Source organism: Dipteris shenzhenensis, chromosome 17 (assembly GCF_047967505.1).
Source record: "Dipteris shenzhenensis isolate YYH24624 ecotype China chromosome 17, Dip_SZ_1.0, whole genome shotgun sequence".
Lineage (NCBI taxonomy): Eukaryota > Viridiplantae > Streptophyta > Polypodiopsida > Gleicheniales > Dipteridaceae > Dipteris > Dipteris shenzhenensis.
The window spans coordinates 5,635,612-5,662,227 of NC_141612.1; the positions used below are offsets into that span (position 1 = coordinate 5,635,612).

At 40.1% G+C, this 26,616-nt stretch overlaps 1 protein-coding gene and 1 long non-coding RNA gene across 3 annotated transcripts; both read left to right on the forward strand.

The window, feature by feature from the left end:
* Window positions 1-338: 338 nt before the first annotated feature.
* On the forward strand, window positions 339-1,969 carry LOC147891576 (uncharacterized). Its single transcript, XR_015542511.1, has 3 exons — window positions 339-722; window positions 927-1,009; window positions 1,130-1,969. It is a non-coding gene; the product is annotated as an uncharacterized LOC147891576 (long non-coding RNA).
* A 19,333-nt stretch (window positions 1,970-21,302) lies between these two features.
* On the forward strand, window positions 21,303-26,139 carry LOC147891577 (peptidyl-tRNA hydrolase, mitochondrial-like). 2 transcript variants are annotated; one of them, XM_087388395.1, is made up of 8 exons: window positions 21,303-21,469; window positions 21,550-21,647; window positions 21,727-21,794; window positions 24,355-24,405; window positions 25,138-25,211; window positions 25,672-25,730; window positions 25,832-25,908; window positions 25,998-26,139. In XM_087388395.1, the coding sequence occupies exons 1-8, from the start codon at window positions 21,384-21,386 to the stop codon at window positions 26,124-26,126; spliced, it is 642 nt and encodes a 213-aa protein (XP_087244521.1). In that variant the 5' UTR covers window positions 21,303-21,383; the 3' UTR covers window positions 26,127-26,139. The 2 variants fall into 2 exon arrangements, with proteins under 2 accessions (XP_087244521.1, XP_087244520.1); XM_087388394.1 differs by having other exon boundaries at window positions 21,563-21,647.
* Window positions 26,140-26,616: the final 477 nt, after the last annotated feature.

The following is a 26,616-nucleotide window of genomic DNA, read 5'->3' on the forward strand; positions in this document are numbered from 1 at the left end:
GCCCCTAACGAACTTTTAAGAAGTCCAAAGCACGAATAGATGGTACCTTGGCTTTAACTAACTAAGGGTGGTTTCCTACCAAGCCCTAAAATGACCTAAAGGGTTCGTTGGTGGCAGAAATACGGTTGGAAGGAATACATATTCCCTATAGTCGCGGCCAAATACTAGCGCGTGGGAAAAGTGTAGGACTCCTATTTAGCTATCCTAAGTCTTTGCATATGACGAGACTCACCCATTGTCTTAAAGTGTTCTTTTGAGAAGCACGGTGGAAATGAGGTTTTACAAAGTGGCTAGGAAAATTCCAATTTTGGGAGTGAGCTTTTAGGATGCCTAATGAAAATTCCAAATTGGGGGTTGGGGGGACCTCGAATGGGAGATTCTCTGTTTGTGGTGTGCGATGCACAACTTAATTGGGTTTTCCTCGAAGTGCCTCTCTTTGGTGTCTCTCTGCATCTCTCGTTTTTCTTTTCTCTTTTCAGGCCTTTCACTTGCGCTTCCCATTCGATTGGTGCAGATCGGGATTCAAACTTACCGATCATAGCAGTGCTTTAATTATTTCTGTAATCGCTTCGGTTGTTGACTCCCCTCCTGCATCAATTGAATTGGAGTCTCCGGTGATCTGCTGCTTTCGCGCTTCGTCGTCATTGCAGGCATCCGTCGTGCAAATCGTTCTGGCTTATATTGCAGCTCAACTCTTTGGAGGCAGATAGTGATTTAAGCTTGTTAGTTTACTCCAGGTCTCAGCGTTGTAACCTTTAAGAGAACAAGGATCGAAGTTTTGTGACCATCCCATCGAAGTGACCGCTGCTGCAGGGGTCTGACCGTCTTCTTGGCTTATCCATACGGTTTGGATTGCAAGGCTTTATGAGATGAACTCTGTAATGCGTGTTCTTGTTTTTGCATGGGGTTTTCACGTGATTCTCTAGGGAGTGTCTGTCTTTCCGATAATCAAACGGCTTGGCATCACAGCGAGAAAGCATCAGCACCACAACTACAGCATCTCTTGCAGGTACACAACAGCCTCAATATTTCATACGAATGACTCTGTTGGATTAACTTGTTTTTGTTTCTGGACTGAGTGATGTTCGTACAGTTCCCTTTCCACTGCTCTTGATTTTTGTTTGTACAGACAGTCGCATCTTCCCACCGTCTCTGGAGTCTGGACATGTTAACAGCGGACATGTAAGTCGCTTTAGTGCCTGTTTCAGTGGACGAAAGATTAATTGCCATATCTGTGAAGCATGACGTACTCTTTAAAAGTTTTGCCTGTTTTTATCGTTGTGTGTCTGAGAGCGTGGGTGTGGCACAAAACTAGGCATTATACTGCACGTGCAGTGGTGGAGAGAGTGTGGATTGCTTTTGATGCAGTGCTAGCCTTTGTCACAAGTTGATCTGCCCTTCACCTCTGGAGTCTGACTCAGTACAAAGAGCTTTGTATAAATGGATGCTCAGTGTGGATATATATGATTGTATGAGAGTATATGTTCATACATTGGTCTATACCCAACCAAGGGAGCTGATGATGTCGGTAGAGATGCCATTGTAGCTATTCTTTGCTATGAGTGATGGAATTTGTGGTTTTCAACCTTGTGGGTGACTTGATAGAAAACACAAATCAGAGAGAGTATTGTCCGTGAGAGACAGAGAGTGCAAACTTTAGTGATGAAGGAGAGCTGAGAGCTCCATTTTTGGGCCTACGTATGGCTCAGCAGTGACAGCAGAAACTTCTACAATGCTCCTCATCAGCTGACCACCTTTGAGCACATTCATGAGTTGCAGCAAGACCGATTTTTCTTCTTACTAAGCGGTTTGGTCAACATATCAGTACATAGCGAATAAACTCTACCGAGACATTGCCTTGCTACACTGCTTCCGGAATAATAAGATGCCAGATGGCAATATGCTTGGTTCGTTTATGGAACTTGGCATTCTTGGACAGGCATGTACTTCCTTTATGGTCTGCATTCAATGTTACTCGTTGCTTGGTACTACAACTGACAGGTGCTCATGCAAGCAAGAATACTTAATCCGAAGCGTTGTTCTCGTGTCAAGGTCTCCTGCCCAGTCAGCATCCGTAAATCTCATCAGCTCCTGCATCTTGGCATTTTTGTCATAGTGTAGACCGATAGCCAGTGGTTCCCTTGAGAGCAATCCAGTGTGTCACCTGGATTCTTAGCAAAGTAACTTAAAAGCCCAACTGCATATGCCAAGTCTGGTCATTGTAAGGGACTGCCCTCTCCTTCTTACTTGCTCAGTTGCAGAGCACATTGCTTTCATCAAGTGCATCTTGAGTGGCAGGGGTGTTGCTGTCACCTTGCATTCTGACATGCCAGCCTGTTTCAAGCAGCTTTGTGTGAGTTTCAAAAGAGACTTTGATTGAGTAGGCATGTGCTTTTAAGTTAGGAATGTAATTTTGCATCTTTGTAGGAAGCGGTACATAAGTGTAAGGGGTCCATTTAGTTTTTTATGTTTTAAATGATATATATATATATATATATAGAGAGAGAGAGAGAGAGAGAGAGAGAGATTTTATTCCTGTTTTTTGGAAGATTTTGTTTCTTGATTTGCTTGTTTATTTTTCCTTAGTCACCTTCTTCCTTTCTTGTTTTCTTTCTCTTTTGTTTTTTTGACGTATTTTAGTAAGCACTGGGTTTGCCCAAGAGACTCCGCGAGTATAGCTGCTTATGCTTGGGCACTCATGATGACATAAGTATTGCTTTGCTTGCTAAGTATGTCTTCCTTTTGTTTTTCAAAAAAGTTTTTGCTACCTCTTTTTCTTCTCTTTCGTTTTCTCTCTTATTTTCTGTGTAGATTTTTGGACTTTAGAACAACAAAAAATCTAAATTTGTATGATTGGACATATTCTAGTCTCACAAAGGTATATAAAGCTTTGTGTGATCATGAGGCCACATGGACCAAGGTCTTTCATTTTGAATTCCCCAGACAACCTAATATGTAACCAGTTCATCCAGTCTTCCGAACTGCATGCTATTAACGGGTTGTCAATGTAGACTGCCACCACTAACTTGTCCTTACCTTGAATGGCATGATATACGCTTGTGTCTCCATCACTCTTGGTCGACCATTTTTCCTCAAGGCATCCACTAATCTTATAAAACCATGCTCTAGAAAGATTGCCTCAAGCCATCAATAGCCTTATGGAGCTCATAAACACGAGTCCCTCCCTTGGTATGTGGATCTCTCAGGCTGCTGAATGAAGACATCTTCTTTCAGTTCCCCATGTAGAAACGCAATTGTAAGATCCATCGATTTCATGATCAGGTTCTCATTTGTTGCCATTGCCAGAAGGCATCTTATAGAGGCCTTGGGCAAACGCATCCTCGAAATCAATACAAGGTATTTGGGCAAAGCCCATTCACAACTAGCCTCGCCTCTCTCCATTCTGAGCATAATCTTGAAATCCCACTTCTTAGTCACATAAAAACACGTTTCAGAGGACCTGAAACTTTGAAATGTTTCAGCCTTGAAATGTGAAATGCAAGCATTTCAACGAAAAAATTTCCTTTCTTTTATTAATGGCACTCTAGTTATTACAAAAGATCATGGTAACACCATCTTGGACTTCTCCAAGAGCCTTTGAAACCATATTGATTCACATGCACAGTGTGCAAGAAATATATACTCAGCTTGCACTGTCGACAATGCCACAATTGCTTAGACCAAGACACATAATGAACATTCATCGTGAATGTGTAATAAAAAATAGACTTGGATTTGAGGCAAATATGCCTTACTTTGTTTATTCTATCTCAACTCCCAAAATATAATACAAGAATTCCAAATGGTGCCCTCCTCTTCGTTAGCTCAGTTGTAGGGCTCTTGTGTGTTGTTACTTACCTTCATCTACAAACTGAAAATACAAAAAGTGGGTGGAACTGGAGCTGCACTACCTGTTCTACTCTTGAACATATTCCCTCCACTCAAGCAAAAAGTATGATACCGTTCAAGTAAAAGGTCTGTAGAAACCATTGTCGACTGCGATTCCGTTCATAGAGAAGGTCGTATCATCGTGTGTAGTTTTGGATTTCTATACTGGTTCTTCCCAGCTCATTCTGGCTCAACAATCCCTTAGGGCTCAGTGGAATGGAAACTGCTAATCACCTATACTAGCAGGGTTTACTCCAACTACAAATGTTGGACTGGTGAAACTTATTAGTCATACGCCGACCATAGCGCATGGCACAAACTTGTTTATGACCCTGCTTTCGTAGCATCTACTCAAGCACTTTTTATAGAAGAGTCTTTCTCGTTCATTGTGATTCCATTTCTCGAGAGTCTTGCCTGTTCGTTTTGGAACACGACAGGAACTATATTTTGGTATTTAAACTAGGTGCACCTTCATCGTCATTGGAACAAGAAACTGGGCACACAGGTTAGTTGAAACGGCATTTTATGTGACTCTGTGTCGGCAATGCTCAAGGAGGATGCGCCTGAGGTCTAAGACTGGCTCCTCCCATAGCAGTTTCTCATTCTAATTAGAGCTTTCGCACTAGCTTCACGGAGTTCTAAGCAGGGGAGTCTATAAGGTTATGCTAGAGACACGAATGAGACGAGAAACACTTTAACAATATCTATGTAGGGTGTTATTATAATATAACGTCTTTGAGGTGGCATACTGGGTATTTCTATTACATTGTGTTTCTATGTGTAATGGAATATGGTGATTCGAGCACCTGCTAGTAGCGTGAGAAATCTTCAAGACCTTGGAGGGAGCATACATAAGCAGAGAGACATTACGATCAATGATCATCCCTACCTCTACTTAGAGACATTACGAGATCAATGATCGTACCTACCTCTACTTCGAGTGTTTATACACTAGAGATGTTTATCCTTGCGAGACTGGCAATCAGCTACAAGTCTTATGATTGCATGAAGTTTAGATACTGAGTTTTTTTGTGCTGTCTCTAGATACAAGCATATCTCCTTTGCTGGTTTACAATTGGCACCCATAACTTTGGGAGATAGAGTAAGGAAAAAACTCCTCTAGATGTGCTTACACGATAGGGATGGAGGCTTCAAAATACCCTTAGTGGCAGATATGCAAGAAAAACGTTGAACCTTTATCTATGAGAAAGCACAAATATACGAGGATATGCCCAGGCTCATAGCTTGCAAATGAAGGATAGGATCACCACTATACATTGGAATTTCATTTGAATCTAGCTTTTGGAGCCAGTGTTTCAAAGGCATTCTTGGACCTTGTTCGAAGGAACTATTTCTTAGAAGAGATTTGGTGGAGAGCCATTGATATTTTTCAATTGTTTATGTTACTAAGGCTGGTCTGAGAAGAGGGCGTGATAAATCGAGGTAGTAAAATAATTTTATAACTATATTTTATCGGATTGTTTTTTATGGTACTTAAGTACTTCTTCATTGGACTTGGATAAACTCCAATACTATGAGTAATGTAATCCTTGTTTTGGGAATAGGCAAATGTCTTTGACCTGTTCATCGATCCAAGCTATGGCCAAACCAATAGCAAGAAGGTCTACTAGCCTTATTGATATGTGACAATATGTATTATATATATTCTTCCCAAGGGGCCACAACCACTTAATCATGTCGAAGACATAGTATGGGCCCTTTCCACTAATATATAGTATATATTATATATACATGGTTAGGGAGACTAATAACTTTTGATATTAGAAACATATTATAGAATTCCAACTCCGTGTCATGACCGCATATATATTTTTGTCTTTGGAAGCTTGGGCTTATTGGTCAAGGAAACCACTTTCCATAAGCAGACTACTTTAAAACCTTCTATTGTACCATTGGGGAGATACTTTACAACCTTCTATTGGTTAGACTTGTCTATTGGTGAAGGGAACTATACCTTTTCAGGATTACTCAAGTAGGAAAATGGAGGAAGACCCCCCTTGAGAAATTTTACGCTTGGGAATTTTTTACACTGTGCTACACTTGGCATGTTCTTGGGCAATCTCCTTTATGGTTTGAGGTTGCTTCCTGGGGAAATCTCCTTTGTGGTTTGAGGTTGCTTCTTGGGCTATTACTTTGGCCAATGTAAAGTAAATTTTTTAACCCTTGTCTTAGGCACAAGTCCCATGAATTAGTTAAGTTTCAATAATTTGGGAAGTTGAGAAATTATGTTGCCCATAAGATTTTAAGTGTGAAAAGGTGGCAAGGCCATGTGCATGGAGTCATTCCTTCAATTTTGACATTCTTAAGGACCTTATCATACTTTGATGTGTGCATAAATTCAATTGTGATACTGATAATTGGAAAGTGCTAACAGGAGATCGAAGAAAGGTATAAGTATATTAAGGTTATATTTGGATTTTTCGACCTTGGGAATTCCCTTGGACTTAGTTGGAGTACCCAAATTTATGGTTTACTTGAGATTCCCACTTATTACTTATTTCACTAACATTTTATATGCATTTCTTCATATCTTTAATTGCCCACCTCTGATTACTATTGAATAGTAAAATGGCAAGATCTGATTATGCTAATCTAGATCGAGTGACATGGATAACAACTATGTGCAGGCACTGAAGCCTGCAATCCCACAATTCATAGTGTGGATGTTCTAACGTGCTATGTTTGTGGATGGATGTAGGTGAGTCGGCATATCTCTCCATCAAATTTGCATTGAAAATTCTAAGGCATGAAGACGGTGTTGGCAACTTCAAAGTGTACTCTGTAGCGGATTATCTCCAAGTATTATTATATAAGATTGAACATTCTATTGGAGACTAGCCATCAATATTGTTGTACCTTTTGAAATATTCCAACAGGAATGTGAGTATAAAAATTGACTTTCACTTTGTAACTTTGTCAGAAGCAACGGTATGATATGAACTATTCTCACTTAGGAAATATTAAGGGATTGGTTAACAATGGATTACTTACATTAAGTGTTTGAAAAGGGCAAGAGCGGATGTTTGCAATTGATTTATTTTGACATTGGAAACTGGTCCAGTAGTGTAATAGGATAATTGTTTGATAGGACACACACACGCGCACACACACACACACACACACAGATTTTGAACTACGATACAAATTTTGAATTACTTTTTTGTTTGTTTGTGAGAGGGGGTACGGTAAATGAGAGAGAGGGAGAGAGAGAGATCATATCATTAACTAAGATATATATTTTTAAATAATTATTTGTTTTGTTTGTGTGAGGGGGTAGGGGGAATGAGATAAGGAGGGAGAGAGATACTATTCCTTGAAGTAAGATAGGTATTTTAAAATATTTTTTTATTAAATTTTGTGAGGTGGTAGGGAAAAAGAGACAGGTAAGGAGGTAGGAGGGGGGGAAAGAGAGAGAGAGAGAGAGAGAGCTCATATTGTGAATTCAAAGGATATTTTTGTTGACTATTGTGTTTGTTTATGGGTGAGGAGAGAGAGGGAGAGAGCTATTGGTAGTCATATGGTATTGGAATGGGGACTATGGAGATGGAAAATGAGAGATATCAAGGTAGCTTATAGTATGTTCTACTAAAGAATATCAAGCATGAGCATGGGGAACGGATCATCCAACTTTACAAAGAACATTGGTGGACAATATCACACCATGATGGATGAAATCGTTGGACTTTGGTGTTGCTTTTCTATTGAATAATAGATTAATATCGAAGTACTGTTAAATCTAGTATTCAAGAGAAAAGCAATAGAAAAATTGTGACGCGCCAAGCTGATCCAATGATATCGGCCATTGGAGTGATGGTGTTGGTCTACTAGCAACTAGGGCTAGGGTGTAGCAATTGAGCCATGAGGAGAATGTATCCCCACCTTTTGTTGTCGAGCCTGTATACAATAGATGTGGCCTAGTAGACCTGCCCATGACTTGCTAGTCTAGTTACAATTAGCTATTTCTTCTTTTTCATTTCTTCTACTGAGTTTGCAAGCATACTCCTATGTAGCAATGCAACCAAGTAATCATTGGTGTTATAAATTTAAATGGAAGGATATAAGGGAATTGTCCAAACATTGGAAGTGGATAATCATAGACTTGAAAATATCTCTTAGTAGTAAGATCATTAATCATATCTTTATTCAACATGTTTTCATGCATTATGTGCATCCAAATGAATCCCTTCCACATCATAGGCTCAATTGTAAGTACTTCATAGTATAGTACGGTCATGATTAAATGCTTTTGCATTTAGTTGGGGACACTGACAACTTTTTAATTCCTTGCATTGCTTCATAGATCTGTCCCTCTAATTATGTAGTGTGGATGCTTACAAAAGGTGCTTGTCTAGGTTGTTGCATGTCCTCACACTAAGATTAGTATTCTTGAGGGGCCAATTCCAAGTATAGAGATCAATGAATCTTATAGAAAAATAATGTTCCATGATGTGAGAATTGAAGTACTGGTGGAATAAATCCTAGGCTGAGCTAGCTTGTGCCATTCCCATTATATCTTTGCTAATTGTAGGCAATTGAGAAAAACACAGATAACATATACTTGCAAGGGATTAGATCCAAACTGGCTATGTGAATTATTTGATAAAGGATGGAAAGCAAGGACATCTCATATTGAAAATTTTGATACAATGTCAATTGAACATTCTCGATGTGACAATTTCGTGAGTTAGCCTTACAAATCTTGTTTATATAAAATATGATAATTTTGCAAGATATTATGTATTAACAAATTCCAATTTAAGTAGGTACTTTATTGAAAGGACAATTCTCTTAATGTCTTTTATAGATAGAAGGTGGAGATGGAAAAATCTACAATGGAAAGTGATGGATCATGAATTGCACAATGGGACTCATAGTCTTGGTGTTAAGGCAATCATTTTTCAGCAAGGTTTAAATATTTTTAGGGATTTACCGACTTTATAAAATTTTGACCATTGGTAATTTTCTCATTGTAGTTTTCATACTCCTGGCTATCCCTACTTCCACAAACTTCTCCTTCATCTTCCCTAGAATCCTACAATCTAATTCCCATAATCATGGCTTCCTCTAGAGGAGCATTTGACGTGTTGATTTTGTACTAGTTTCCATGCTTTAGTAGATCAAATTTATCCAATCTTTTGCCAGTTTGTCCATCTCTAGTCTGCCTTGAGATCCTTTCTTCCTACCAAGGATCCCTCTCTTCAAACTTTTCAGTAGACTTGTCCATGGGAAATCTATCTCACACCTAACATCATTAGAACCAATCATTATTCGGGGTAAGGAATATCTTACCTGAGTGAAAATGGGATAAATTACTTCAGGGGGGATTAGCAATGGTAGCTTACTGATTGACCCATATGGAGATAAGGTCTTATAAGAGAAACTGAAAACCTCCGTCAGGTTGTCAAGGTTGGGATGTTGAACGACGAGGTTCCACTCCGAGTAGTTCATGGCATAGTTGCGATAAGTGATGGCGATCTTCACCTACCAATACAGTTGGTAATTTTGCTTCACATGCCAGTGGATTCTAATGGGACTCATATCGTCAATGCAGTGAAGCAGTGGGGTGATTGCAGAGGGGCACTCTTGCACGTGAAATGATGAGATCAAATGATTAGAAAATTGTTCTATCGTTGCACGAACTGGATAAGAATTCTCTCACATCTAAAATTTCATCCACACTATTAACTCAAGCTCAGAGCATACTAAAGCTCAGAGCAAAAAAATATACTAAAGGTCAAATATAAAAACCCTAATTTTAGACTTGATAAATTTGGCATGTGTTTCTTTTGGGCTAGAGTGTTCTGAGCTAACATATCTAGTAAAAATCAAATTTAGCAAAAATCCTTGAAATAGTAAATTCAAAACGGTGTGCAAAGGAAGCCCAAGTCATAGATCCTTCTAGATTTTTGACACTTGTTGGTTTGGATCTTTACCAGATGCATTACATCAATTAGAGGAACACTGGTGTGCAAGCAAATCACAAAATTTCATTGATATATTATTAGGGTTTAGGGAATCTTTTTTTTTGTCTTGATACTTATCAATGGTTGTCCAAGATGTTTTGTGGCTAGATGACTATGCTATGTGTAGGTGAAAGCAGAGCATCCACTTAGGGAGGAGTATCTTCTATTGCACATCATCTTAATAAACTTCATCCCCATATCTTGGTCTTCCATCGATAGTTTACTCCAAGTAAAAGTTACGAATAATGAAGTTGAGGATCCTTGGTTGGCTTTTGCAAATGAAGCCTATCCATCAGAATGTTGATCGTGTAATTTTGGTCAAGCATAGCATTGTTCTTTTTTTTTCTCAAACGCATGATCTAGATCTCTCCACCATGGCCTCTTATCCATCGCATGGCTAGCCAGTGTTATGGATCCCCTTGCTATTAATAGAAAATAGAATAACTCAACCTTCTCTACTTAGACGAGCCAAAGAGGGTGCAAGACAAAGTATAGTCTTTGCCCTAAAGGCTTGATCTATGGGAATCATGCTCGAAAGCTATACATTGATGATTTCAATAAAAACTATAGTTTTAAAATGTTTTCTTTCTTTGCCATTGAATATTATTTCCATTTCTTAAGTTGCATGTAAGTAATTTGGGATTAGAACCACAACTAAGACAAAGATAGAAACTACAAATGATGTAGTAAAAGTAACTTTGTTTTGAAAAAAACTCATACAAGATTGGCATTCCACTCCACATATGACATAAAACACTTGCCAACACTAACAATTCTTACATTGCCTAAGGCAAATAACAAATTGCTTGTCTTTGGAAATCATGGTGATTTAGCTTTTGTGGATGGTAGCCAGCTGGGTGTCATCTATGAAGTACACCTATGTTTCTTACTGCAAAGCATGTAAGACATCTACAACTATATACCAAGGGGCCTCCACAACCCCACCTCATCTACACTGCCTAGACATCTTACTATTGTTTAGATCCTATGTCCAACCTTTCCAATTGCCTCTATATTTATCAAGCTCATATGAATCCACGCATATGTGCCCTTCTTTGTGAGGGTTTGCATGCATGATTCTATCTTTCATTTACTGATATGTATATTCATCTTCTACATTCATCATTGGCATCTCTAAGTGCACAGACTCTTATAATGCTAATGTTGTAGCTACTCTTATTTCAACTCGCTTGTATCACCATTGAACCATTGAGATCATCTTAGCTCTACCACCTCCATGTTAAGTCACTCTATTATATGCACAACATGTCAAATGAGATCTTTCCATGCCTTGAGTAGGTCACACTCCGATTCTTTCATAATTCCATGCCATATATGGAACATGAGCATATAAAATGTGCTACCAAATAAGAAAACTAATTATCAAGTAGGTAACCATTCAATATGTACATCTCAATATTCAAATTAGAGATTATTATGTATTGTGTGAAATGATTCTTTCCCCAAATGGTCGCCATATTGGTGCAAAAATCATTCACAACATTGATGAGATGCTCCACATAACCTTCACCAAGCCTATTCTTTTGTAGCAGAGTTACTAAGGTATCAAGAGGTAGCCAAAATCAAGCCTTTTCCTATCTTTTTCTCTCCCTTCCCCTCATTCACAATAGGCATTGTGTAACTTTTGCCTTGAGCTTGTCATTCTTTTTCTTTGCAAATAAAAATTTAAAGCCTTGACACCACCAAAGATTGGATTACATGGTGCATTGCCTATTTTTCCAAATCTTATCTCACTTTGTAATCTTGGCTAGAGTGTAGTACTGTATATGAAACACGGGGATTCACTAGTAGTAATAAGGAGACGTCACCTGCGTGCAATAAATATATGAAAATTCCCCTTATCTACCCCCTATTTATGGGACCTTACCTTATAAAATGTACCTTCCTTCCCTTATATAACCCCCCTCCCTTACACTTACGTGGTACCATACGATAAACCCTAGTGGACCCCTCGGGATATGAAAGAACCTTTTCAATTCTTACTATCATCCTCTAATTCTCTTCTTGGGCTTTAAGTGATATGCATCAATGATGTGCAGTGCGTCGTCTTTTTAATTATTATGACAAAAGGAAGAAGGGCACGAATGTGTACTCTCTCAAGGGGAATTAAAAGAATTGGGCTTCAAGATGGATCTTTCCCTAGAACATCATGATCTCGTGCCTTTGTTTGATTGATCTCTGTAAGTTTAAGAGCCTGTTGTTTTTCTTTGTTTTTACTTGTCCCTTGTGGTACTCTCTTTTGCATGCACAAGGGAAAAGGATACATTGTACTCACATTTAATATTCTTGAGATCAATAGCTAGATGACAATCTACATTGTAGGATTTGTAGTCCTCAACTTCAAGCAGCTCACCATTGTTATGACCTTTGATCAAACTTGGGATATAAGCTTGGTCAAAGAACCACTTCAAAATTGAATGTCACTCTTTTGGCACCTTCAAAACCAGCTCACATTTTATTTCAAAATATTTTCTTAATTTTCATTACCAAATCCAAATTCAAATGTCCATGTTAATCAAATGCAAGGAAAAATTTAAGATTTGATAAATTTGCCCAGTAATAAACATAAATTTCTCATACAATCTTAGTACAAAATTGATTGGCACAAGTCATCTAGACCCATCTATAATGTTGGATTTTTCAAATTCTAGTATATATAAAACCTATATGTGAACTTTAAGTACACTTAAACCCATTGAATCCTTGAAAATGGTAGCATGGGAAAATATTTGTAACTCTATAATGGGAAAATTTTTGCCCATGGACATACACTTCCACAATGTTTTCTTGAAAGATTCGCCAAATGACCTACTATTAATAGCCATTGAGCATGCTAATGGATCTGACCTGTCTAAACCCTATGGGTTGTGAGCCACAAATGGTTGAGTTTCAAAGTAGTCACCAGGGGGTCACCAGGTTTGCCTAAATTGGCAAAGATAACACAAGAGCCATTTAAATCCCATATATGGATAACACAAGAGCCATTTGAAGATAGAGAGAAGGTTGAGAGAATCAACGTATGCCTTGGCACCATATGTGCCTAAGTAGTTGTAACAAAAGAGAGAGAATGGTACAAGGAATAGGGTTGGCCCTTCCTTCAAAAGGTGACATGTATAAAAGGCCAAGTGGTTGACTTTGGTCTTCATTGTTGTATGAAACCTTTGCAAAATACAAGCTCTCTCCTTGCTCATGTGTTGAGATTGAGGTTTGCTTGCTCTCCTTGTTTGCCTTTGGTGTTTGCCACGATCCCCCTTCACCTTCTTTTCTTCTCCATCCCCCTCCCCTCTCTCTTTCTCACCCCTTTCTTCTCAGTGGAAACCCCATTGCAATGATCCAGTAGGTACTCAAGTGAAACGAGTGAAAGCTTTACTATGCAATGCTCCCCACAAGGAGTAGCATGGGAGTGAGGAGCTTCGTCAACACACTTCTAGCATCCCACAACACGTGTGTCTCCACTAGACAACACATCTTTGGTGCCACTGTCGGGGAGATATGATGTATGCTTTTGCATTTATTTAGCTTACTCTCGTAAACAACCATTGCACATGTCCTTAGGTATGCCTTGTTAGTGGAGATTAGGAGTGGATTGGAAGCGAAAAAGAGTGAAGAAAGAGTGATTTTAGAGTAGAAAAGCTTACTTTTCAACTTTCTATCCATAAAACCATTTTCATGCATTGGACCTTGGTTTTTATTGTTTTTTTATGTTTGTTTATACAAGGAGGTAGAGTGTGCTTCGTGTTTGTGAAAGGCAAGTATGGCAAGCAAAGTTCTCTGTAATGTCCTTCTGGCTTTGTGTTTTTGTTGTAATTATTTTGTGCCATTTTCTTGCACATGCGTTCCCTTTTTGTATTGTGAATGTGCTTGGAAAGTATGCTAAACATACATTGGCTAAGTTGTTGCTTCTCTTGCGATATTGCATCACGATATCATCAAAGATAATATATGTGCTTGTAGGATCCATTTTTTTTAGCTCGGATTTTCTTTTTAGCAGCATTGTTTGCTCATCTGCTATGCTTGTGTTGATGGAAGCAAACTCTCATGTTGTGCTAGTTAAGGGAAGAGATAGGCACATAAAGATATGCACTTATGTGCTGGGCACTCAATATTGCATTCCCAACCTTTTGAATATGCTTGTTTGCAACGACATTGTTTTCGATACTGTAAGTGATTGCTTCTTTGACTGCATTGTTTGTTTCTTTGTCGATTTTGGTGAAGATGTACAATATGATGTTACTCCATGTGGGTTTAGCACCAATTGAATATCTGTGTTTGCCTCCCAAAGTTTTGAAATTGTTAGATTAAAATTGTTTGTGTTAATGTCTTTTGGTTTTCTTTTCAAGAACAAGGTAGCTTCATAAATGTTTGACCTAAGAGCAAGAATATAATCTTCTCTGTCCATGTCTACTTGTTGCAAAAAAGCATTGTAGCTTAGTGTTAATGTTGCTTGATCAAACAATACAGTCGATATTGTTTTTAAATTGTTTCTGTTTTTGTGGGTCCGTGCTTCTTTTTCCAAAGGTAGTAGTATCTTGGTTTCGCTCATTAGAGGTCGTGGAAAGCCAAATCGGCATTTCTTTGTCTTTTTCATGCATGTTTTCCTGTGTTTGTGTTTTTGGATATCTTGTAGTGTGGGTGGCAATTGTGGCTGCCATGGTTTTGAAATTCAGTTATGAAGAAGAAGTCATTTATTTGGCCAATGATCTCTTTGTCTTGTCGTAAAAGGGTTTTTAATGCTTGAAATTTATGTGCGTAGTACCTTGTTGTTGTGACAAGGTCAAACCTTGGGAGGTCAATAATGTTGTGTGGTAGTGGGCTATTGATGTTGCTGTTTGTTGTGTTGCATAATTTTGCTAAACATTCCAATAGTGGCGCCCAACGCTTCTCTGCTCTGCTGCTGTGGAAAAGGTGTCAAAGAAGGTGGGGGGCCCAAGTTCCCTTAGCATTGCGAAAGCATTTCTTTTTAGCTTTTGCTTGTAGTCTGCGGATGTCGGATGTGCGCAAAGTGGTGAAGTATTAATATCCTATTTTTGAATGCAGTAGAGCTATTCAATGTTTGTGTCTAATAAAGTGGTTTTCGCCTCTAACCAAATTCCTTATAGCTATCCTTTGTGCATCCTTACCCAGTTTGAGGACAAAACTTGTTTCAGGATGAGTACCTTCATTGTTTTGAAGAACAAATTCTCAATTGAGAATGCAAATCAGCAATCCTTGTGTTTCAACTCCCACTTTACTATGTCTTGGAAAGTTCTTGATTGCATTGTTTCATATGAGCGTTTGTTTGCATAAAATAGCATTGGAAAAGAAAGTTCTTTGCAATGTGTGTCATAAAAAAGGCTTAATGGATGAAAGTCTTTAGATGGTGCAATAGTAATTATTTTGTCATCGAAATCAACAACTTGGTGTGAAGTATATATACCATGCATTGAAAGAGGAGCAGGCGATGTTTTAATTTTGCACTCGCCAAAGATCAAAATGAACCCTTTCTCGGCTAGAGCATGCACATCTTTCATGACGACATCTAGATATTGTTCAAATATCAAGCTCCACTCATGATATGCCAGGGTGACCATTGTGCATTTATGTCATCGACTTGTTAGCTACAGATGCGGTTGGTACACCGCCCATGAATAATAGCTAGATGACAACTATCTTTATGTACCTTAGTTAGTGGCTCAGATAGTATGCCACCTTAGTTGACTGAGTTTGGTTTTTGAGACCCACATATAGGGTTCACCTATTCCTTTTGTATGAAGAGAGTTCTTTTTTACTTTCACAACTAAGAAGAGGAAAACTATTTTCAGCCTCCACCTTTGTGTGTATTCTCCCATTGTGTATGTGAGAAAGCTGCAAGTGAGACTCCTTCCTTCTCTCCCACTCTCTTCACATGGTATCAGAGCACGGTTCGTGGTAAGGAGCTCAAGAAAGCAAACCAAGTTCGCGGTGTCTTGGTAAGAGGATCAGTGTTGCTTTCCTTTTTCGAGTTTGGGAGCAAATCTCTGCAGGTAGCGCAACCAGAAAGTGCAAGAGTGCATTGTCTCAGATTGGGACGCCCTTCGCGGTGCGGCGACAGGGCAGTATATGCTGCGGGAGTGGGCAAGCATTATTTTTTTGATTCAAGGTCATTTCGGGGCCCGTTTTGGTGGAAGTTTTCCGCAGGCACTTAGAAAAGTGCCCTGTTATTGTTGTGTGACCACTGTTCTGCAGGTCGGTGAAAAGTTACCACAAAAATTGCATCGTATGCCTGTACACAGAGATATTGGGAGTGACAAAATCATTCTTATTGCCTGTTGATGCAAAATCATCACTAGGAAGTGACTGTGTGGCCAAATACCACTTTTGTCAGTTTTGCAGATTTGCCCTTGTGAGGCAGAAGTTGTGTTTTTTGCAGTGACATAATATTTTTACAGTGTTTTGTAATGGTGTTTGATGCTCTTTCACAGATAGTCACTGAAAAGCTTGACAAGAACCACTTCCAAGCATGGAAGTTTAGAATGACGAATTTCCTTAAGGGAAAAGGATATTGGGACTTCATTAGTGGAGCTGAACAAGAACCAGTTATTCCTAATGTTCCCAATCAACAGGAGTTGCAAGCATTTAAAGGATGGCATGAGAGAGCCAGAAAAGTTATGTACTGGCTGGCTATCAGTATTTTAGATTCTATGATTGTGCATATTCAGGATGCAAGCACGCCGAAGGAGGCGTGGGATACTTTGACAAAAATGTATAGCACAAATACGCAACCCAGAAAAATGCAGCTCAAGCAGAAGTTGCATAATGTGCAGAGAGAAAATATGAGCATCAATGACTACCACATGAAGGTGAAGAAGATTGCAGATGCACTTGCTTCCATTGGGTCACCAGTGGAAGATGATGATTTAGTTTCTGTGACCTTGAATGGTCTAGGAAAGGATTATGCATAGTTTCAGACATCCATTGCCGTCCGTGAGAATTTTCCTAATTATGGGGAGTTGATTGCTCTTCTAATTTCTGAAAAGCAGAGAAATGGTGGTGCATCTTCTTCAGGAGGAACTTCAAAAGAAGCTGTCTTCTACTCAATTACTGGAAGAGGTAGAGGCAGAGGTAGAGGTAGAGGTAGAGCAGGCCGATTTGGAGGCCATGGTAGAAATCAGAATATGTAGCAAATTCAAGAAAACCAGTCCTATGGAGGAGGACGTGGTAACTTTAGAGGCAAGGGGAGCCAAAGAGGTTGTGGTGGATGGTAGAGAGGCTAAAATGCAAACAGCAATGTTGAATGCTACTGTGGTAAAATGGGTCATATGGTTAAAGACTGCTAGAAAAAGCAGAATGACATCATGATTGGAAAATTACAGCAAGGCAATTATGCATGCTCTAGTAGATAGGGTGATGATAGAAGTGAGTATCTATTTATGGTGCAACGCATGACCAATTCTGTGACAAGTGCAGAAGAAAGCAATGATGCTCAGATGCATCAAACCACTTGATAGGTCATGCAGAATGGATGTAGGATGCAAGGAAAATAAAAAGACCAGGATTTGTGGAGACTGGTGATGATACTGCACATCCTATTGTGCAAATTGGTAAAATTCCTTTGTCTATGCAGGATGGAAAAAAGAAATACCTGTTTGATGTATTTCATGTCCCGAATATCACCAAGAACCTGGTTTCTGTTGGTCAAATGGTTGAACAGGGCTTGCAAGTCTGATTTAATAATAATGGATGCTTTGTTGAGGATATGAAAAATAAAGGTTGCTTGATCGCAAAAGGAAAGAAGGAGGGCAAGATGTTTACGTTGCATGTGGACATGCTTGAATTGAGTGCAGCAATGTTTGCACATGGGACCGGTGTAGTTGCAGATATTGATATATGGCATAAACACATTGGTCATGTTAATGTACATAAACTTAAATTAATGCAGGCCCAAAATATTGACACATGTGTACCTTTACCAACGTCTTGCTGTGCTACATTCGGGATGTTCATGTTTGGTTCTTTGGTATGTGAAGTTCTCGTTTTAGTGGAAGCAATACTCATCACTGGCTTCTTCAGTGTTAACTTTGGATGCTGTCGCTCCTCATGTGCTTCTGCAATGTGAAAACAAATATGGTCATGAAAAGATTCCAAAAAATGTGAGTTGTAGAAGGAGTTACAAATCCAAAGAAATTAATATAGTGAAGATACCTTCCATACGAGACGTAGCTTCATCAGCACATCCAGGTTTCGGCTCCGCTATACTCATCATATCTGGAGAGTAAAAGGATCACATAAGTGGAAAACGAAAGACAGAATAGTACAATTAGAATGGGGAAACGAGAAATGAATAAAGAAATTAGAATAGTGAATACGTAAATGTGCAGACCTTTTTCGAACTGGCCACTTCTTGTGTCATGGAGTCCCCAGAGAGCTGTTGCTCTTCATCCAGTTTGGGCACAGAGTTAGAAGTTCAAACGTTGCTACAAAGGAGGATTTTAAACAGGTAAGTAGGCTTAGTATAACATGTGAGAGGCTTCCATGATTAGTATCACATAGAAGCACAACATGGCCTCCCATGTAACCCATACCTTCTCGAAGACACGCAAGCTAGCAGATCCATTTAGTATGAAGTCCATACTGTCTCTCTTGATGGAAATGGGTGACACAGAGTCATGCATCGAACGTGCCGACCAAAAAATTTGTCTCCGACACCAACCATGATGAGCACATATATTAACTGTTTAATACTGTACTTGGAGAGTCGCAGAACCAATTGGATGCTCCACGCACTTTCTTGAAACCTCATAGCCTGGAATAGGCACAGCCGTGTGCATGGTAGCTCTTCAAGTAAAACCACATGACACCTATTGCAAATGTGCCAACAAAACAAGCTAGGACATTCGACCCCGCTCATCCAAAATAGGTGCAACTGTGTGCATGGTAGCTCTTCAAGTAAAACAACATGACACCTATTGTAGATGTGCCGACAAAACAAGCTAAGACATTCGACGCTGCTCATCCAAAACACATAGATACACACTAGCTTTCAACTATTGACAGCCAAAAAGCACGATTGAAGCTTCAAATTAGCACTAGAGATAACTGTGCATCGCTCCGCCTTGATAGAATGTCGCTTTGTCTCCATGGCCACCTTGATACCAAACTTTCTACATGCAAAGGGCTGCCTCTTAATCATTTGAACAAAAGGTGAACCGTGAGAAGGTCCATCGAAGAAAAACGGAGGTCGACAGTGGGGCACGAGCCAGCTAGATCATGTGAACAAGAATTAGGAGAATGAAGAAGCAAGATGCAGACAATAGTCGTCCTGTCAAAGACGAAGAGTAGCACGATTTGGAGAGAGCATTGTGAACTAAAGAGGGAGCAGCCAAAATTTAGTTGCCAGGGCTATGGATGACATTTCTGCATGTGGTCCATAAAATTTGACACCAGCTTTGCAGTGGCTAAGAACTAGCTTGCTCAAGTGAAGTGGCTCTGAATTTCCTTCCATAGTTGTAGTTTATCAATCTTCAATAATAAATCAAGTCCCTGAGTGTTACGAACAAAAAAGCGTGTTGGGTAGTCATCGAATCCACGCCTAGAACTCCAAACAAAAATCCAAACACTGGAGCATGGTGGACATGAATGTCGTCCAGCTACTTGCGGGCGTGCAGTCGCATCTCTATAACTTGAGCTATGTCTCCAAACAAAGAGCTGGCAACTCGGAGAAGGGCCGTGCCTTGCGTGTCGAGCCACCTGGTTACTCAAGGTTGCATGCAAGGCGGAATCCAATCGCGTCCGGGCCTTCAAGGAGGGACACCGGGTGGTAGCAAAGACGAAAGGGAGGAGGAGAGTTGTGGTGTTTTCAATCAAAGAAACGAAAAAAAATTCGAGGGTGAAGGAATTTGAGATGGAACCAACTTGGACAGCGGCTTCCAAGCCCAAGGAATGAGCAAAACCACTAGTGGGGAGGATGGAATCGAGCAATTGCCACAACGCAGTAATCCCTACAAGCACATGAGCCTGAGAGACATCCTGTATCACCCTTGGCTACAGGCAACCGTTCGCCTCGAGATCGATGCAATTAAGGATGCAGCTACAAAGGACATGCTCCTAAAAAGCCAGAATGAACACAGTATCATATTTGCAGCTATGAAGGATGTGCTCAGAATGAACCCACGATGAAAAGGTAGACCTGTGGAGCTCGGGTGTGTTACTTTACATAATGTTGTGTGGATTTCCCTCGTTTCAAGGAGAGAGCATTCCTGGTATCTTTGCTCCTATCAGGAGAGGAATGCCAGATTTCTACTACGCAAGATATCCCTTCAGGCGAAGGATCTCGTGAAACATTTGCTAGCAAGCCCCAGGCTCATACAAGGTCACTCACTTAACCCGTTACTAGGCAGCGAAAAATCAATGCTTGGACACTCCAGAATACTTTAATACTGTAGCTCAATAACCCTCTTCCAACTGTGAGTGCAGAAACGTGTAAAGAGCTCTCATATATAATCCACAAGAACAACAAGGATGTCCCATGTCTTGAGCGAAAGGGAATCATAAGTATTAGTGATTTGTTGTTCAATAATACCGTATTTTAATATTGTTTCCATTAATGTGTTTTTTGCATCTTTTCAGAAAGTGAAGCAAACGTACATACTTGGTGCGTACACGAATTTGGATGCTCGACTTGGAATACAAACACGCCCATTGAGATTTAGGTAATGTGTCAGATTCTTACATTCAGGATACTCAATCTCGATGCTAATATTCTCGGCGATTCCAATCTCGGTGCACGGGGAAGGGCCCATTCCCTCGGATTATAACTCTTTGGGAAAGGAAGCGCACCATCTCCCCGCCCACACTATGTGTGGTTATATAAAGTATATTTTATATATGGTTTGAATTTAACCTTGCTTTTTGATGTTTGCTTTTGCATATTCTAAGTTCTTATATGTTTCTGTGTTGAGGTACTCGCAAGAAGGGAACGCTTTACACACGACATTTGCTCGGACCTATTATTGCCTGCTTAGTTTATAGTCAAGTATTTTCCTTTCTTGACTTTCAAAACTTACAAAAATCATATATTTCGATTTTCTTCCATCTCCTTGAGCTATGTGTAACGAATCTGAGCCCCTAGATTGATTTTAGCCCTTATGAATATGAGCCCTTAGATTGATTTTAACTAATGTCAATCATGAAGGTTTTATTCAAATAATGTAAACACTCAACACTGGTGGGTAAAAGCATATCTTTGCTTTTTAAATGCAAAAAAGCAAAAAGCATACAATTTTGATATTCTCAACTTATTTTTTCATTTCAATTTAAATTGTTAATTTAAAACCAACTTATTATAAATTTCATAATTCATTCCACCGTTCCCCTTAGACGACCTACCACACCCTAGTTTTTTTAAGGCACAAGTGCACAACCATTTGCATAAGTAAAGGCAGTCCGACCTCCTAAAGATGGTCATGGTTCACTCCTGTTTATTGCGAGGAATCCCTTCGCCCTCTCATCTCTGCTGGCGACATCTTTGTGCCCATGCCGCCCCCAATAGCACTCCATCCCCCTGGCTCTTCGTCGGCCTCGGAAATCCTGGCCAGAAATTCGAAGGCACCCGTCACAACGTGAGTTCCCTTGCAACACTTCGCTCTGGAGAATGTGTTTGGCACCTTGTTGCTCCGACTTCAACGGCCTCTTGATGCAGTTTAGGTGTGCAGATCGGTTTCGAACTGATTGATGCTGTCTCGCAAGCTGAGGGCATCACACTCAGCACGCTTCGATATGAAGCTCGCCTAGGAGAAGGTAGAAGCTCGTTCAGCTTTCCCTTGTGTATTTTTGCCGGATATTCTTTAACGCGTGGGAGCTCTGGGCACAATGGCAGGGGTGATCGCGGGTACACCAGTGCTATTAGCCAAGCCGCAGGTGTACGCCAATTTGAGTGGAGAATCGGTGAGTTTTCTTATGTTTCGACATTGCAGCAAGCATATTCCTCGACCAACATCATCGGAAATTGCTTCTTGGACGAGAGAGATGATAAGGACCAAGTAAATAAAATACTTACTTGAGGCAAAGGGCTGCCCCAAATGTGAGCTTCCTGTGCGCAACGACTCACTAAACACCGGTAGACAGGAGAACCCAAAAAAAGGACATGAGACATGTTGTGTTGAATTGGAGAAGATTACAAGAGTAAGGGCCTCATGCCCTAGGTAGAGGAAGAAGCATGGAAGGAGCTATATACATGGATATGGCATAGCTACAAAGAGAAATGATGTGCTTGAGAGGGAGGGGAGAGACCTCCTTTATAGAGCGATTCTCAACCTCCTTTATCTTGTTACATTTCTAGTTGGTGGATACCTTCATCCTCTGGTGACATAAGGCCATGGTTTACCCATCAATTGTCTTGTTAGGTTAATTTTGACAAGTGTCCCATCACAAGATGTTCATGACTCTTTCAAAATAAGAAAAGTCAAGAGTGTTCTCACATGGAGCCCATAAGGATACTCTATTCCACATTGTCAAGTCACAATGACATAAGTTGCCAAACCTCGTCCCTCGTTGCCAGCTTCTCAATCATGCTTCTCAAATTTCCACATGTGTTGGTTGGTGGATCCCACAAACATATCTTTCCATAAAATAGTCTCAATCCAAGGGAAATTTTTGGTATTGCAATTTTAAGGAACCTCTGCTAACCGGATCTCTAGCTCCACGTGCCTCAGGGAGAGGATTAGCTAGGTTAGGGTAGGCAGGAACACATTCAAAGGGGCATTGGAATTGGGGAAAACTTGCAATGAAAGAATGAGGAGGGAGAGGTTTATATAGGGGCTGGAACAGCCCCAGGACATCGACTGTCAGTCATACAGGATGACCTCTAGCCTGGTTGGTTGGCCGACTGGCCTGCAGTCTATATAATGGACCCTGAGCGGGGCCATTTCCATAATATGTGGGGCCGCTTCACTGCAGCTGCAGCTCATGCTGCACTAAAGCAGGGCTAAACATCCTCAAAGACTATTTGAAATAGATTCTCCCCCCCCCCCCCCAGGTGCTTGCCCAAAACAGCCTTAAAAACTAATGCAAAATGGATTCTCCCCTCCCCAGGTGCCTGCCCAAAACAGGGCTTAATAACAACTACACAAAATATCCGAAGGTAGGCCTGATGTCCCCTGATAGGGGCTAACAGGCAGGTGCTGCCCAATTCCAACATATCAGATGCCTATATTCTAGAGATCAGATGACTATGTCTTGTTCCTTTGATTGTCATCTGTGCAAGCCTGGTCATGGACTCTTTACAGATTTCGTTGTAGAGCGGCAAGGTATGGACGACACTGGCATCACATGGAAGACAGACAAAGAAATGTAGCAATACCATGATTTTGATTTTTGATCAAGTACAATGACAAAGTTTGCACGTGTTTTTATTTTCTCAATAAATTAGTCATCTATGGGAGTTTGTTGGTATTGCGATAATTCTTTTTATCTGAAGTGGTGCGTTGCCCTATCAGCTAGATTTAGATGCTCGTTTGGGAGAGACTAAAATGAAATCGTTTAGACTTCACAAGCAGTTGTAGCTTGAATGAAGAGATTTTGGACTACTTTTTGATAAGCCTTCTCCTTTAGTGCTAGTAGCCTTCGTCATGGCTGAGTCTGCCGTTCACCTCCGGAGTGCCGACAGAAACTCAGTATGAAGACTTTGTATAAATGGATGCTCAAGTATGTGTGGGTGTGTGGATTTGTATGTGTGAGAGCATATTTTTATACTATGGTCTACACCCACTGTTTGGCGCTGATGACGTGAGTGGGGATGTCATAGTAGCTGGTCCTTGCTATGCGTGATGAAGTTTATGGTTTTCAATCTTACGAGTGACAATCATGAGATTTAAACAGCACTATGTTGTGTTTTTAGGGTATGAGTTTGGGAATGTTCTTGGATTCATCTAGGTATATATGGGAGTTATATCAACTCTAGGTAGCTAAGTTGTGAATCAAGGTAGGGCATTCTTTCGAAGAATGCCACAGCTGTTGAAAGGTCATGCCATGTTGATGCAACATTTCTTAGGGGCATATTCCTTCACAACTAGACAACTCTCAACGGAAGAGACCTTCATGAGGAGTACACCCTTCTTCATGCACACAACCTCTGGTGTAGAGACCTATGGTGTAGAGACCTGTTCAGTTGTACCTCGATTCTCTTTGGAAAAGAGGTCATGGACAATCAGTTTCATTCTCACTTCCCTGCTATGGTATACTCTGCTCTCTTTTTGCTTTTCAGTTCTAATGATATTAGATTACACGACGTTTTCCAGACATTGACGTTGCAATGTTAGTGTAGCATATGCATGTTTTAAAAGAAATGCTGATCCTATTTTGATGCACAAAGGAAATGAATTGCCAATCACCCCTAAGATCCTTGGCAACATGTCTTTGTTAATCTTGACATTTAAAAGTTCACACATTATGTTTTGAGTCAGAGGTCGTTTTGCTTTGATATGCAATAAATTGGCACCGGTTGCAGGTTGGACCACTTGCTGAGCACTATGCTGTACCCTTACAACAAGTAGTTGTGGTACGTCTATGCACAATTGTGTTCCGTACTCATGGAAACATGCTTACTTGTTTGTTTTTCATTATTTGAGTAGAGAACAACTAGTGTTTCAAGTCAGCACGTGCTGACTGGTATGATGAGGGTCTTGCTCGTGTACGAATTCTTGGAGGTTAGGATCAAAGGATGCTGAACTGTATATTCTTTCCTGTATCTATGAAGATTTGATCCTTGCAGTGGATACCCATACGTATAATTTGTTCCTAGGTTGTTTATTATTCGTAGATGATAGATTCTTGAAATGTTTGTTCTTTATACTTCTTTGCACCTGGAAGTTATTGTAACATGGTCTTGTACCATTCAATAGTCACTTGTAACATTGAATAGTCACTATTGTGCAGACCTGGCTCCCACCAAAATAAGTTTTAAGCAGACCCCGGATGGGGTTGTCTCTCTTTCTAGCGGCCTATTTCCTTGTGTATGGTAGTATCTCAGATCCAAACTGCCATAAACACATTCATGACGTGTGTATTCATATTGCTGTTTCCAGTTCGAAATTTTCATGTTCAAAATTTGGGCATGCTATTCTCAGTCTTCCAATGTCCTGCAATTTGGAAGTGCATTTTAGGCTGGTTTTTTTCATGCTTTGTAATAGATAGGGTTAGTTTCTAACCTTTCTTTTACGGCTGGGTTTGATCGTGGCAAGTAACATAAGTTTCTTTTGGGACTCATATACAAGTGTTGCCCATGTCCTAGATTTTTGATGATATGGAGTCAGAGGTGGCTAAGCTATGGTTGCGACCCAAAGGTGGCCACGGAAACCACAAGGGGTGAGTTGGTGTTCAATGTACACATGTACATAGTCAATCGGTGTTTACAGCTGATAGCTGCTGGAAGAGTAAAATATACACATGGTTTTATTTGCTGCATTTTGTACTGTCATTGCTTGCTTGTCTTTGTACTATAAGCCCATGGCAATACTTCTCAACACAAGTTTAAGCCAGGGTAGATCCAGATGAGGATCAATGTAGCATGATTACAATTCTAACATCCTCAGACTTGTTTCTACATGTTATTACGTGGGTTAGGTCTTTTGATGGTTCTTTGCATGAAATTTGCAGGGACTCAATTGCTCTTTAGACTGATATTATCATCCATTCTTTTGCTCAGTGTCTATTTGATATGAGTTAGATCATGTATGGTTGGTGATGTCATTGAAACCTCTAGGCAACTGCTGCGTGATATTATGAGCAAGTGTTTTTGATGGATGCATTTGAATCTCTTTTGAAGGTTAATAAGCTTGATCAAGAATTTCAGAGGCAGTCGTGAATTTCCACGCATTCGAATGGGTCTGTATTTTCTTTTTTTTTGAAGCTCTATGCTATGAGACTGGAAGTGAAGAGTTTTCAAAATCATTGTGATGGAAGTTTTGTGGTTTCATGCTGAAAAGGTATAGGGTCGCCACCAGGAAGAATGGATCCCAAGGCTTATGTTCTCCAAAAATTCTGTAAAGAAGAAAGAGAAATGGTAAAACTGCCTGTTGGGATGTTGTCTGGTGCCACAAGTACTCTCTGTTTTGAATGTTTTGTATTTCATTCTTGACCGTTGTAGTGCAGATGAACAATGCGATCCTCCGTGGAGTGGAAGTTATCAGACTTGTGGCTACCACCGGTATTGAGAGTACTATGGATGCTATGAGTAGGCTGAAGCTTTTCAAGGGCGGATCAAGAGAAGTTAAAAGCTGAAAATTGTGGACATGGTAGGTGCAGTTTCTTGTTTGTATTTGCAAACTTGCTTGGTTTAATGCACCACGACAATGTTCTCCTATATCAGAATGCCACTGCGTCCATGCTGCAAAAGGAATAGCTTAGCAATTAGCCAATGGAAGCTTACAGTCATGATTTAGACATCTAATTTTATAGGCGTTGGGTATCTTTAATTAAGTAGGGAACGGCCCAACCGGCAGTAAAAAATGACATGCAGGCCTTTCCACCAGACTATTGACAGGCTGGTCTAGCTTAGGAATTTTAGTCAGGCTTTTGGATAACTCATGCTCATATATTTTATTTTGCCGTGTAGCAGCAACATTTTGGTCTTGGAGCTGGCAGAAGATGAAATTATCTGCTGCCCTATACACCAGTTGAAACCTGAAGTACTGCCGTCCAAAAGGGAATGAAACTCTCAGTGTTAGCATTCCTGTTGTGGATTGTGCTCATATATTGGGTAAAAAGAACT